Source organism: Tursiops truncatus, chromosome 9 (assembly GCF_011762595.2).
Source record: "Tursiops truncatus isolate mTurTru1 chromosome 9, mTurTru1.mat.Y, whole genome shotgun sequence".
NCBI lineage: Eukaryota > Metazoa > Chordata > Mammalia > Artiodactyla > Delphinidae > Tursiops > Tursiops truncatus.
This window is the reverse complement of record NC_047042.1, coordinates 50086587-50102719: the sequence shown is the minus strand read 5'-3', so window position 1 is coordinate 50102719 and position 16133 is coordinate 50086587. Positions and strand designations below refer to the sequence as shown.

Here is a 16133-nt window from a genome sequence, read left to right as displayed (position 1 = left end):
AACCCGTGTCCCCTGCATCGGCAGGCAGACTCTCAACCACTGCGCCACCAGGGAAGCCCTAAAGATTCTTTTTTTTTTTTTAAATTTATTTATTTTTGGCCGCGTTGGGTCTTTGTTGCTGCGCACGGGCTTTCTCTAGTTGCCGCCAGCGGGGGCTACTCTTCATTGCAGTGCGTGGGCTTCATTTTTTTTTTTTTAATCATGATATTGCTTATATGTGGAATCTAAAAAAAAATGACACAAATGAACTTATACGCAAAACAGAAACAGACCGACAGACATAGAAAACAAACTTATGGTTACCAAAGGAGAAAGGAGGGGAGGGATAAATTATGAGCCTGGGGTTAACACATAAAATATAAAATATAATATAGGTAACCAACAAGTACCTTCTGTATAGTACAGGGAACTATATTCAATATCTTGTAATAACTTATAAGGGAAAAGAATCTGAAAAAGAATATACATATATATAACTGAATCACTTTGCCATACACGTGAAACCAACACAACCCCGTAAATCAACCATACCCCAATTAAAAAAAAAGAGATAGAATATTCCAGTACCCTTTTTGTACCTTGTCCCCGTCACTCCCCTCACAAGGTAACTACTATTCTCATATTTATCCCCATCAACTTATTTGGCTGATTTTTGAACTTTATATAAATGAAATCATGCAGCACACTCATGATTGTACTGTTGATGGACATTTAGATATTTCTAGTTTGGGTCCATTATGAATCATATTGGTATAAATATTCTTCCTTGTCTCAGCCTTTAGGTTTTACTTGCCATAAAAGCTTTCTTTAAACTCCTGGCCTTAGTGATGTGGTTACCAACCTCCCTGCAGCCCTGCCCCTACCATCCAACACAAACCCATAAGTCATCACTCTAACGCGCAGACTTCATACTGCGGTGGCTTCTCTTGTTGCAGAGCATGGGCTCTAGGCATGTGGGCTTCAGTAGTTGTGGTGCACGGGCTTAGTTGCTCTGCGGCACGTGGTATCTTCCCGGACCAGGGCTCGAACCCGTGTCCCCTGCAGTGGTTAAGAATCTTCTGCACCACCAGGGAAGTCCCCTAAAGATTCTTTTAATACTTACTTCTGCCCATATGAAATTTATTAATATATAGTATGCAGGATGGTGCCAAGCTGTTTCTTTTCCATACTGATATCCACGTACCTAACAAGATGCTTTGTGTGTTGCCCTACCTTTGCCCATTTCTCAAATGGCATTCTTTGGCTTGCTTCTCTCTACTCTCTTCCTGGGTGACTTTAAATATGTTCCTGTAGTTTCAACTGCCACTCAAGCAGAGCCTTCTGAGCTTCAGGCCAGGGGCATCTCCACCTACATGTCCCTTAGGCACCAGGATTTCAACACATTTCTTCAAACCCTCCTCCTCCCTTCCCTATGTTAAGCATATATGGTGGTACCATTTTTCCAGTTGCCCAAGACAGAAAGAGGGAAATTATTTGTGATTCCTGTCTCTTCCTAATTCCTCATATCCAAAAGGTCACTGGTTTTGTCAAAACATTGATCCATTTCTTCCCATTGTTTTATATCTTCTTGCTCAGACCCCTTTGAGCCCTTCTGTACAGTGACCTAGGGTGATCTTTCAACACACAAATCTGAACTAGTCAAGTCCTAAATGCTCCAATGGCTCATTAGCAGGGAGCACAACATCCTTCAAGATTTGATCTTTTTTTTTTTTTTGGATAAACCTCTCAGCTACCTCTCCTTTACCTGACTAATGTCTAAATTCAGAAGACAGATTGCCAGATTTTGAATTCTGATTACCACTTATTGGTTTTTGATCTTAGACAAGTAACATAACCTCTACATATAAAGTTGTACTCAGGTTATACAACATAAGAAAATGAAAACATTTACATTACTGTGTTAGGAAGTTTGGCTCCTAAGCTTTTTAAAAGATAGAAAACAAATGTTTTCTATGTTCTTTCTATGTTCTGTTTCTTCATCTGTTACATGGGAATTATAGTAACTGCCTCAAAGTTATTGTTATGAGGATTAAACATACATATATATCTCTATATATAGATATATATGAATTAATATATCTAAAAGTGCTTCAGACAATGCCAGCCATATAGTATGCACCATTTTAAAGTATTAGTTATTATTATTATTTAACTGATGGGGAAGTATTTCCTGTTTATCCTTGGTGCCCTTCAAATGAATTCTGAACAACCAGCACTTCCTCTTATAATAGAAATTGGCACAATGTACTGAAATTGCTTTTCTCATCTACACCCTAAGATGTCTAAAATATATTTCTTTGCCTGAAGCACTTTGGTTTCTAAGAGCCCCCAGGGTTTACCCCTCTTTTGCTTTAGGACCTTTTCAGTCTGCCTATCCTGCCTCTTCAAATACCAGATATGACCATGGAGGCATTCTGGCTTTACGAATACAAATGTTAAATGGGAATCATACCATCACAGATGGATTTTTGTTGAGGAAATATTTTTTGCATGTACTCAAACCAGTTTAATTTCATGATCAGTTTCCTATACACACAGTACAGCAAAAACAATTTAAATTTTTCCCATTTTCATCTGACTGACATTATTTCGGTAAGAAATAATTTCATTGTTTTTTTCTCTGTAAATTTTAAAGGAATTGATTAATAAATCAGTTTTTTGCACATATCAAATTCTTCCAATTACAGTTTTTGCCACTGAGTTCCTCAGGATCAAATTAAAATCTATATTTTATTTATGCAATTCTTCTATTAAATTTGGTCAAGAACTATGGGCAGTTTTACTTCATTATATATTTCTATCAAGTCTAATTTTTCTAGGGTCAAATTTTGCAATTTTTAATCTTACAAGACGTAGTTCTTCAGTAAGTTTTCCTCTTTACAATGCAGTTATCATGCACAGGGTTACCCATTCTAGTTTTATTTCTACAATGGAAATTCATTTGCTGTGATTTGGATAAACAACTGTTTGAATTCACTTCTTAGCTAAAAATTGTAATTCCTCTCATGAATTCTCCAAGACCATCCTTGAGGTCAAAATATCTCACCTCATTTCCTTTCCCCTCAACTCTCTTCACATCATTCATTCCTGCTTACTCCTCAGATGCCAGCTCAAGCAGCACTGGCTCGAGGAAGCCTCTCCTGATCTCTAAGACTAGATCAAGTTTCCCTCTTCTTGCTTAGATAGTACATTTTATTTTTCTTTCATCATAGTTTATGGGTGAAGATTTTTAAAAAATTTTTTAAAAATTAATTTTTTGGCTGCGTTGGGTCTTCGTTGCTGCACGCAGGCTTTCTCTAGTTGCGGAGAGTGGGGGCTACTCTTTGTTGCGGTACGTGGGCTTCTCATTGCGGTGGCTTCTCGTTGGGGAGCACAGGCTCTAGGCATGCGAGCGGTAGCTGTGGCGCACAGGCTCAGTAGTTGTGGCTCACGGGCTCTAGAGCACAGGCTCAGTAGTTGTGGCACACAGGCTTAGTTGCTCCGCGGCATGTGGGATCTTCCCAGACCAGGGCTCGAACCCGTGTCCCCTGCACTGGCAGGCGGATTCTTAACCACTGTGCCACCAGGGAAGTCCCTCATCACAGTTCATAAATATGAGTACTTATTATCTCCCTCACTAAACTCTGATCCCTGAAGGCAGGGACTTTTTCTTACCACTGGATCCCTGGCACATAAAAGGCACTCAAAAATTTATTGAAAGAATGATGAAAAGGAAAATAATATCTTTTATCCCCAGTGCTCGTATAGTGCTTGACCAATCCTAGGCACTCATTAAAAGCTGTCTGCATTTTCCCCTTATTGTTTATTTCTGGTTTGTTATGGTCTGGCAATGATGAATTTTTTTTCAATATTAACTTTGAAATTGACTTCTTAATGCTACATATTTTTAAGCTTTTAAGAGCCATGCTACTCCAATAATTTCCTCTTCCTTCTCTCAGGGCAGCCATACTGTACAACTCTGGCAGGGTACACTGTACTCAATGGAGCAGGGAGTTGTTTGATGCAGCACTGATGCATCCTCACTTCCCTCTGTGGAAGGAAAAGCATTCAGCTATTTCCTAAAGTTAATTACAACAGCAGTTCTAAACCCTAAGCTATAAATCAAAAACACCTGGGATACTTTCACAACAGAAATGCTTGGGCCCCACCTGAAAATTATTGAGTCATAAAGTACCAAAACTCCCCAGGTAACTGCAGAGCTAGTGTTGGGAAACACTGGGGTAGGAGCACAGGATGAGTGTGGGAGAATTGGTTAGAAATTAATCTAGATAGGCAGGTTAGTGTATTCAACACTTAGGAATTGGAATTTAACTTTACATCAGTGAGGAGGGTTTTAAGAGGGTAATGAAATAATCAGATCTATGAGAAAGGTTAACTTGGCACCAGTGTGGCAGGGTTTAGAGCCTGAGCTGGGGAGGCCAGGGGAAGAAGCTACAATGAGCCCAAGAATAGACTGCGAGGACTTGGAACTAGGGTGGCTGCAGTGCAAACACAGAAGAAGGGAATAGGAAAGGACTCACAAGACATTTGACAGAATTCGCTAAGTGGAATGTGTAGGGTGATTAAAGAGGGAGAAGTTATAGACCACTCCCAGATTTCCAGGGTAAGCAACTGGATGCAGTTTGATGCCATTAACCAGAGAACACAAGTGTAAGGATAGAATGGAGCAGGTAGATGAAACAAATTCCGTTTCCAGCTATGATGAAACAGACGTTGCTTGTGTAAACCATTTAGGTGGAGCTAGAATACCAAGAAATTGGAGATTAAGATCTAGAATTCAGAAGAGAGGTTGAGGCTGAAGTTTTAGGTTTGGGAGCCAACAGCGTATTTGGTAACAATTGAGGCTATTGGAATGGATGAAACTGAACAGAGAACTGTCTATGTAGAGTCAAAAGTGCTTAGCACAGAATTAAAGATAAATCAGGCTTTCTCATTAAACTTACTAAACCACATAATCTTAATTTTATTTATTTTATTTTTTAATATTTATATTTATTTGGCTGCACTGCATCTTAGCTGCAGCATGTGGGATCTTCATTACCGCGTGCAGGATCTTTTTAGTTGCTGCATGCGGGATCTTTTAGTTGCGGCATGCGGGATCTAGTTCCCTGACCAGGGATCAAACCCGGGCCCCCTGCATTGCGAGCATGGAGTCTTAACCACTAGACCACCAGGGAAGTCCCCTTAATTTTAATAAAGCTCAGCAGACCACCATTAAAAATATGCAGATGTCAACGTGAAGAGTAGATGATAATATAAAAAAATTATCTGCAACCTGTATGATAATTTTAAGTATTACTACTGTTATCTCTGGACTTACTTAGAACACAACAACCTGTTAGCTTGGAAAGACTAATTTCTAAGCTTATTAAATAGCAGATTAATCAAGTTAGCTCCTAATATGATACCTGTGCTCCCCTAAATAAAACAACCAGATATTTGGTGATCTACTTCCTACAATATAAAGGCAATATAAATACATCATTGAGCCAACTCATAAAAATACAACATGTTCTTAACAAATGCAACTAGTAATATTCAGAGATTGTCACTTAGTCTATGTGTCCATGTATGTTTGTGCTTATGTGCCAGGCAGTTCTGTGTAATTTACTTAACTTTAATAATACAAGTTCATCATTAGGTCTGGAATTATTTCAACAGAAAATTAAGTAAAACTTAAGAAAAAATTCCCAGGCCCTGCTATTTCCAAGAGTGAATGAACTTGTCTAGAACTTGTCCCTGAAATCCTTGTTTTTAAGAGGCACTCAGGTAATTATGATGCAGGGGGTTCAAGAACTATAATACGTTGAGAAATACTAGCTTATACCAAATAAACATTTTAACTAAGTCTTTTAAAAACATGTTGAGAAATGTTCAGAGATTACAAAAAAAAATTTAAGTAACAGTGTTACATATGCTTTAAGTAGAAAACACATTTTCTTTATTCAAATCATGTGACTTTCTGTACATTTTGAAATGATACACAAAGTCATAGCAAAGCTATATTTTAATTTCATCATATTCCACTCTAAATTCTGTACCATTTACCAAAAATAACTTTTTATAAAGCTTACTGTTTTGTCTAATATTATACAGACTATCAATCTACACATTTTTGTGTGTTTCTCCTAAAAATTAGATTACCTTATTAGGATATTATATAAAACTAATTGGTATATTACACACCAAACATAAGTACAGATTCTGTACAATGTAATAGTATACATATATATTACAAGAGACTAAATGCCTTGTTAAAAGTAATAGTTTAAGAAATCTTTCATGGAAAAAATCTATATCACAAAATGTGGTGGCTTAAGTATCAGTTGCTTTCCTCTCATGAATTTCTTTCGGTGGGCATTAACTGTCCATTTAGCTTCATTAGTAGTTTTACCACAAGGCCGGCCTACAAAGTAAAATACGTTGACAATAAATTTGAAACATGTAAGAATGTGTAAATGACATACATGGCAGTGGACAGACAGTTCTCTATGTATTTGAAAAGGAACTTTTCATTGTTATAAGACTGCAATAAATTATTCAGATAAGTTTCTGGCTTTGCTTAGGAAAGGCCTGCCTTTTTACCTTGGTCTTAAATATGTTAACTTCATGTTAGAGGTTTTCCTTAAAGTAAAATGGACTGTCATTTTTAAAAAAAGAAATAACTTTATTAATACAGTAGAGTTTATTACTAGAAGTCCAGAATAACTGATTAGGTACTTACCTGTTTTGTATGTACTATAAAGCTCATTTTATATTCCATACTATGGATCTGAAAACATGTATCAGCATCTCCCAACTGCCACATAAAACAACCATACTTAAGACTGATGAGTAAAGCCTGCAACATAATTAGAAATCATTATATTGAAATATTTATTAAAAACAACACCCATCTTCTCTTACTATCTACACCTATCTAGACAGGTCTAAACACAGTGGTTTTGACAGTTAGAATAAAACTTGTTCAAAGTGCCCACACTAACTTCACACAGCCTGCAGTACAGAGCCACATATATGGTAGACTCTTAGAAGACTGCCTTGAGCAATGATATTCTTATCAGAATGACAATTTTTTTTTTTTTTTTTTGCGGTACGTGGGCCTCTCACTGTTGTGGCCTCTCCCGCTGCGGAGCACAGGCTCCAGACGCGCAGGCTCAGCAGCCATGGCTCACGGGCCCAGCCGCTCTGTGGCATGTGAGATCTTCCCGGACCGGGGCACGAACCAGCGTCCCCTGCATCGGCAGGCGGGCTCTCAACCACCGCGCCACCAGGGAAGCCCAACAAAATTATTTAAAGATGCCCATTCTGTGCTATGTATTTGTATATGTGTACACAGAAAGAAGTATTATTCAGCCATGAGAAATAAGGAAATCCTATCATTTGCAACAACATGGATGGAACTGGAGGGCATTATGCTAAGTGAAATAAGCCAAAGAAAGACAAATACCATAGGATACCACTTATATGTGGAATCTAAAACAGCCAAACTCACAGAAACAGGAAGTAGAATGGTGGTTACCAGGGGCTGGTGGGTGGTGGAAATTAAGGAGATGTTGGTCAAAGTAGTACAAACTTTCAGTTATAAGTTCTGGGGATCTAATGTGGGGCATGATGATTATAGTTAGCAATACTGTACTATATGCTTGAAAGTTGCTAAGAGAGTAGATCTTAAATGTTCTCACCAGAAAAAAGAAACTGTAATTATGCAATGTGATAGAGGTGTTGGCTAATGCTATTGTGGTAACCATTTTGAAACAGATAAGTGTATCAAATCAACATATTGTACACCTTAAACTTACCCAATGATGGGGGGAAAAAAAAAGATGCCCATTCTATCAGTGGCTTTCAAGAAAATTAAGTGTACTGCAAGTTTTTACTTTCTGCATCTTAAAAACAATTCCTTTTACTATTGATATATTCAGTACCTTTTGAATATTCATATAGTACTTTCAGATCTGAAATTTATGTAATAGGGTAACATGTCGATTTAGGCAATTTCATATCACTGAAAATAAGTACGCTGATATATTTATTGTAAATATAAGCATTATTTAAAAAATTAATAATATATCCTTCATATATTCAACAGAACTATTTAAAACCAATTACAGTACCCTATTCCTACATGTTGTAACATAATGGTATATTTAAATAGGAATCCAATATATTCTTTGGACTATTTAAAAAACAATTATCTCCTAGTAGTAACTTACATTTTCTTACCCTAAAAATATATTCTTTGTATACACATATACAAAGAAAGCGTTCATGCCATCCTTTAAAATAAGTATGTTGAGAAACATTACCTCTCTATGACTAGCAGTTCTTAACATAATGATTGTAAATAATAAACTAAGGATATGCCAGAAAGGTAATGGTTTAGGGCATTCTGAAAGGTTCTGTAAGTGAAATGTAATATAATTAATTTACATGAGTGTATACCACTTATAATGAGAAAATAATATCTTGCTTTAAAATAGCTATACTTATAAAATATAACTTATAGACAGGATCTACTAAAATAGCTGTTTACCAAAGTACACAATGAAACACTGAATTAAGATATCATAAAACTTTAAACTATCTATCTTTTGGATCAGTGACTTGAAACTTCTTTAATCAAGAGACAGGAAACTGTCCATTTAATATGTCCTCAAAACAGTTTAATATACAGAAAAAAAATACATCTGTGGTATAGCAACTCCTAGATTACATGAAGGTCAAATGACCAACAAAAGCACTGAAGCCATAAGTTAAAAATAAAGGTTTTGTTTTTAAAGGACAGTGTGCAGGGAGAAAGGAATTCTTGAGAAATCCACAATAATGAAAACGGCTGAATGGAGTTGAAGAGCCCACATGGCTGTTTTGAGAGACCAGTCTGCTCCAGAAGGAAAAAGTAGCTCTCATTAGGAGGTAAAACCTACAAAGGGGAAGGTGCTTAGTGAAGGAAGTCAAAAAAGTAAGAGAAATGACAGGGATAGTTGAGAGCAGAAAAGGAAAACCATGTAAGTCAGAAGTAGACATAGCCAACCAGGACACACAGGAGAAACAGTGATGTTGACAAGTGACCATGAACAATGGCACTATATGGGTATTTAAAGAACCAGTTTTATTTCAGAAGGGCATTATGGTCTACATAAATTGACATCAGCAAAGGGTAATCTATTGCCTGGATGTAGCAGTGGTATTAAGGCTGAAGATATATCAACAAGTACAGTTCAGTTATGAAGACTGTAATGCTTTCACTATAGTAAAACATTGAACTGTAACACTGCATTTACCTATTCGATAGTGCCTACATTTTATGTAAGTAGAAAGATAGGTCTCTGATGAGTATATGAAACTGGCTGAGCTGTATTTTCTGAGGGGCAACTTTTATTATTCCAAACAATAACAAAATATAGAAGGCAGAAGTAATTGAGATTAAAAAAAACAACACAGCTGTATTCTATGGCTTTTCCTGAGATTTAATCTCTGAGGCTAATGTATCCCATATGTAGACTTTTAAATGCAAATGAATGTATTTTTGCAGATGAAGATGTTTATTTAAGCAAGCTTGTCATATTCAACCCTAGCAGATTTGGTCAATCTAAGACAACTGAGGACAAGCTGATTGTTCCTATATCGTTTGAAAATGTAATTATCTTAGAGCTTTTATAGGTGCCATAAATTTATCAGTAGCTTACAGAACACAGGGTAATGATTATGTGGACAGAAAACATTGTTACCCTTGGTTTCAATCACCTTTTTATATGCCCAATGACAGCATTTCTATTTATATTTCTAGAAAAAGCAGATTCTTAATAACACTATCATCCTCTGCCTGCTACTGCTATCTCACTTACTCAATTCCTGGACCAGAATATTATTCATAATATGAAATGTTATATTACTGAAACATCATTTGAATACTATATAAAACTTTTCATTGTTGCCTAAATTTGGAATGCTCCCAAAAGTCAAACACAAAATATAGTTTAGAGAAAAGGCTCAGTGTTATGCCCACAGTATCACCATCCAGTTCGATGAAGAAGAATTTGCAGATATTTGTATAAAATGCTCTGAAATAGCAGAGGAAAAATTTCTTGAAATGACAAGGGGAATTTCTCCTTCATTTCTTTAGTACAACAGGAATAGAAAAAGTAGTTACAAGCTAATAAGAAGCAGCTTATTTTGTATGAGTAAAATAGTCTAAATAGAAAATGATAAGCAAATGACTCCAAAGCAAGCAGATATCAGAGACTTCAAAAAATCAAGTTCCAAGTCAGTCACTGCCCTATGTCCCTGCATATTCTTTATCTCCATTCACAGGCATTTCTAACAGTATGGGAAAATAACTGTTGCCCATAATGATGATCCTGAGTTATCAGGAAATAACTAAACTACAATTGGGATACTTTCAGAAGGTATGTGATTACATAATAAAGACTTACAAAAATGATGAAAAAAGTTAGGTTTACGATGAAATTCCCTAATCTAAAACGCCTTTTAAAAATGCGTAAGCTCAGTTACTTAAACTGATTTGGAAAATAGTCTATTCGTGACATATCTGAATGAACAAAACAGATTTTTATCTGCTTCCTATTACTAACTAGAAAGCTGTTTATCCTGTGAAATGTGTTAAATATGCTAAAATTAATTGATAACACCATATTTATATTATCATGACTTTGATTAGAAAAAGGGGCACAATACAGTAATAAGCCTCTGACTGAAAAGCTCTGAAGTAGGGGCGGCCAGATCAAGATGGTGGAATAGTGGGGCTTCCCTGGTGGTGCAGTGGTTGAGAGTCCACCTGATGATGCAGGGGACACGGGTCCGTGACCCGGTCTGGGAAGATCCCACATGCCTGTGCTCCGCAGCGGGAGAGGCCACAACAGTGAGAGGCCCGCGTACCGCAAAAAAAAAAAAAAAAAAAAAAGATGGTGGAATAGAAAACCTCTGAACAGTTCTAACAGGTATTCACAGTCCCATCCACACTTCATCTTGCCCCCCAAAATGTTCTTATAACTTATTCTAATTTGCAAAATGAACCACTTGTGTCAGATATTATATTTCCTTTTTTAAATCTGTATTTTTTTCATTTAAATCTAATTTTTAGAATAGGTAATACATTCACAGTTAAAAAAAATTTTTTTAAGTTGCAAAATGCTATATAATGAAAAGTCTCCCTTCTACTCTTATTCCCAGTTACATGGTTCCCCCCCTCTAAAGGCTTTAAGAGACATTTTATGCATACAAAAGCAATACTTATGCAAATATAGTATTCACTTCCCCCCATTTTTTGAGGTATAATTGACATATAACATTATATTAGTTTCAGGTATACAACATAATGATTCAATATTTATATATATTGCAAAATGATCCCCACAATAAGTATCATTAACATCCATCACCATACATAGTTACAACTTTCTTTTTCTTGTGATGAGGAATTTTAAGATCTATTCCCTTAGCAACTTTCAAATATGCAATACAGTATTATTAACTATGGTCACCATGCTCTATACTACATCCCCATGACTTATTTATTTTACAGCTGGAAGTTTGTACCTTTTGACCCCCTTTACCCATTTTGCCCATCTCCCAACTCCCTGCCTTTGGCAACCACCAGTCTGTTCTTTGTATCTTATGAGCTTGTTTTTTTTTTAAAAAAAGATTCCACATATAAATAGTGAGATCATATAGTATTTATCTTTGTCTGACTTATTTCACTAGGCATAATGCCCTCAAGGTCCATCCATATTGTTGCAAATGAAAGACTTCATTCTTTTTAATGGCCGATTAATATTCCATTGTATATATTTACACATTTTCTTTAGCCATTCATCCACTGATGGACACTTAGGTTGTTTATCTTGGCCATTGTAAATAATGTTTCAATGAACAGGGATGTGCATGTATCTTTTTGTGTTAGCGTTTCTGTTTTCTTCAGATAAATACCCATTTCCACCCATTTTTACATGAATGGTAGCATATTACATATGGTTCAGCACCAAATATATCTTGGAGATCATTCCACAGAAAAATATTCTTCATTCTTTTATATGGCTGCAAGGTATTTCAATGTTACAATTAATATGTTAACTCCCTATTGATAATCATTTCGTTTTCACCCCCCTATCCTTTGCTATTATAAATGAATGAAATTGTTCATGTAGGCTAGTACTGTTATTTTAGATATTACATAATGTGACTGGTCAAAAACAGCTGAAAAGATGAAAATCTACCTTAGTTTCCATATTGAGAAGATGAAGTCCTTTTATATTCACACCTACATACACAGGGATGACTTTATGATTACTGGGGCTTGCCTTTGTAAATATCTGTCCTATGAAAAAAGCTGCTCCATATGTAGGAATTTCCCAACAATTCTGTAAGAACATGCGCTGTAGGTGATGCATTTCTTTACTGACACCTTCACTTGTACTAAGATTCTAAAAACAAAGTAAAATAAACAGATGTGAAAGGAGAATGTACCTTTGATAATCCAAACAGGTCAACTAAACAGTTTCTAAAATCAAGGCTATCCCAAAGACAAATAAAATTGTGTGACATTATACCAAAGGCAGTTTTTCTTTTGAGATCTTATATTAAAAAAAAAGAAATATCAAGGTCTAAAAATAATGTTTATCTATTCTATTACATTTTTAAGTGCCTCATGGATAGAGATAGTGTATTATCTCATGTTTTTTTAATCTCTAGCACTTACCACAGTATCCAGCATACAGACGGTATTCAGTAAAAGATTCTACATTATTAAAAATAAAACTATTTTGCTCCTTTTCCTTTCAGGCATGTGAACTATAAGATCCTTATTTAATTTCAAGAATAAAATGTAATGTACCTATGTTTAAAACATATTAATAATACTAACAAAATTTCAACTAGGCTATAAAATGTCTTTTTATTTCTATTTAACAGCTTACCTTGTATTCATGAAGTATTCGGTTTGTCCAGTGAGGTGCCTTACTTTTCAATTTGGTAATAGGTACAATGGATTTTAGATTTTCTTCACTGTAAGCAAATACACCAACATCTTTTAAATAAATCATCTTTAGTAGCTACAGTAATATAATCATTTACATGTAAATGGCTTTAATTAATATGATTTTTGAGCTGAAAAATATTATATTGTAACATATCGGAGAACTCTCAACATTTTAAGCAAAAAGTCACGATCCTAATATTGCTCAATTTAGAGAAATGTTTCTTCTTTCAGTAGCCACAAAATATTTTTGAATATTTAAAACTACAATAAACAAACTTTAAATGTGCTAAACCTCAATGTTTTCTCTCAATATGAAACATGAACTAGTTTTTGTGGTGGTATATGGTGAAATGCATCTGCCTTGTAACATTTTTTCTACTAATCCAAGTCAGGCTTTAGTGAACTTATTTAAACATACAGTAAAGAAAGATAAAGCTAACAAGTATAAGGCATATCAAACTATATTCAAATATAAGAAAAAGAACTTTGGAGAGAGTGTAACGTAAAGAATGCTTTACTTTTTTTTTTTTTTTTCTCATTCCATGCCTTATATTATTTAATTCCAAACCAACGTCTAAATAGTTCTTAGTAACGTAATATTTCTAAATTTTCTTGGTTAAACTGAACCTTGGGTATAGCACAAGACCATGAATTGTATTAAATACTTACTTTAGGAAACCTTGCTTGTGTTTCTTACTCTCATAATTTCCATAAACTATCTGCAACAGTAGACTTGCCAATGTTATCAGTTTAGCATCAGGAGCCGTATAAAAGCCCTTCAGTAAATTATATCTGGCTTCATCAAAGAGAATAAGAATAGCTAATGGGTCTTCAATCTTAAAAGAAAAAGTATAATTTGGTTATTAGGTCACAATTTCCTGTTATAAATGTACAACTTGCCACTATCTAATATGAAAAAGCAAAAGCTATGTAATTTCATATAAATACGCTGTTATTGCTTTAGAGCAAAGGTTGACAATTTTTTTCTATTAAAGCCCAGATAGTAATATTTTAAGCTTTGTGAGTCAGATAGTCTGTTAGAACGACTCAACTCTGCTATTGTAGCACAAAAGCATCTATAGACAATACATCTACAAATGTTGGAGTTCTACTAAAACTTTTTATATTGATTCTGAAATTTGAATTTCATGAAATGTTCACATGACATGAAATATTCTTTTGAATTTTTTTCAACCATTAATAGCTTGCAGGATATACAAAAGTAGGCAACAGGTCAGATACAGCAGTAGGCCATAGGTTGCTAACCTCTGATTCACAGTTCAATAAAATTATCATCAGTTTATGGATATGAGTGTGTATAACTTATAGTACAATTTTACTTAAATTCTTTATATTCCTCAAACATTCTTCTACAATCTGTGCTTCACCCAATATAGTAGTGAACCTCAAAGAAGATAAAAGGAAGTATTAACTCCCAGAAGGACACATGAAGTTTGAAAAAAGCTTAACATTTTTTATTTGACTAAAAAATATTCAGTACTTTGCACTTTCAAATAACACTAAAGGAGAGCATACTTTTTTAAGTTTTGAAAACTTTAAAGTTTCACTTTATCTGATAAGATTAACAAACATTGAAAAATGCCAGCCTAAAGAATACATTTCTACTTGGAAATAATCACCAATTATAGAGATTCTGAATGAATACTTAGTATGTTTCCAAATATGATTCAAAATGACCCAAATTCCTTATGGCAAAAGAAATGTTGTCATACTAACTAAAATACTATAATACTCCATATATTGATAATATTAAAAAAACTGAAACAGAATTTCATGGGGAAAAAAAGATAAGGGGATTGCTCTAGATTAAAGGAGACTTAAAGAGACAGTAATCAAATGCAAAGCATGAACGCTGACTAGCTCCTTCAGTTGGGAGTTAAGAGACTGAAAAATTGGGGGGAAATCTGAATATGGGTCTGATATTAGAGGTTATTATGGAAACATTAATTTTATTAGGGTGAAAGTGGTACTGTACTATGTAGGTACATCCTTGTTCTTAGAAGATGCATGTTAAAATATTTAGGGATGAAGTGCCAGGATGTCTGCAACTCAATTTTAAATGGTTCACAACCAAAAGAGAGGAAAGATGAAACCAATGTAGCAAAATGTTAACAATTAGTGAATTTAATGAATGGTATATGATGGTATGAAGTTTATTACTTTTTCAACTTTCCTATGGGTTTTTAATTTCTCAAAATAATTGTTGGGAAAAAATGAAAGAAAACATTTTTCTAATAAAAATTAACTTAAAGAATTTGAAGAGTTTGAATAGAGAATAATTATAATTCCTAATAGTGTGTTCAGTGACTATTAGTCAACGATTGTTCTTTTTAAATGAAAGCAGGCTCTTTTCATCCTAAAAGAATAATCCTAACCAAAAAAATACAATTCTTCTATTTTTCAGGTGGTAAAAATAGGAATTTTTCAATTACACAATGAGTGAAAAAGAACGCAACCACTTTATCAGATGATCGTGATATTCTGATTCACCTTAAGTACTCACTAAGCCTTGCTTCTTCTCACTTGAACCTACTTTGTATTATTTGTAACATAATATGCAATTAATTAATATCCAAGTATTATCATTATTGCTCTTTCTCTACCAGCCAACTTTAAAAATATTACTTAGAAAGAAAGAAGACAGGCTGAGTATATTTAGATTATTTGCAAATTTCATACATCTATTACATTTTAAGAACTGCTAACAAAGTTTACCATTTTAACTATTTTTAACTGTAGAATTTAGTGGCATTAATTACATTCACAATGTTGTGAACCATCACAACTATTTCCATATTTTCATTGCCCAAACAGAAACTCTGTAACCATTAAGTCCTCATTCTCTCCCCCCATCACACTAATATACTTTCTGTTTATAGTATCTATTCTAGATATTTATTTAAGATAAGTAGAATCAAACAGTATTTGTCCTTTTGTGTATGGCTTATTTCACCTAGCATGTTTTCAAGGTTCATCCATGTTACGACATGTATCAAAACTTCATTCCTTTTTATGGCTGAATAATATTCCATTTTCTTCATCCATTTATCTGTTGATGAACACTTTAGCTTGTGTCCACCTTTTTGGTTATTATGAATAATGCTGTTAAGAATGA

The 16133-nt window shown here is 34.6% G+C and overlaps 1 protein-coding gene across 8 annotated transcripts in view; it reads right to left on the bottom strand.

The window, feature by feature from the left end:
• Positions 1-14: 14 nt before the first annotated feature.
• The window catches only part of KRIT1 (KRIT1 ankyrin repeat containing), a 43348-nt gene continuing 27229 nt past the window's right edge, over positions 15-16133 (bottom strand). For 7 of the 8 annotated variants that reach the window (XM_019927187.3, XM_019927213.3, XM_019927196.3 and 4 more), the window contains 5 exons: positions 13667-13833; positions 12936-13023; positions 12237-12443; positions 6725-6841; positions 5919-6406 (listed from right to left, as the gene is read on the bottom strand). In XM_019927187.3, the coding sequence (XP_019782746.1) occupies positions 6338-6406; positions 6725-6841; positions 12237-12443; positions 12936-13023; positions 13667-13833 (648 nt within the window). In that variant the 3' untranslated portion in view covers positions 5919-6337. Of the gene's footprint in view, positions 225-5918; positions 6407-6724; positions 6842-12236; positions 12444-12935; positions 13024-13666; positions 13834-16133 lie in introns of those variants that run through there. The other variant, XM_073809731.1, reaches the window with a different exon arrangement.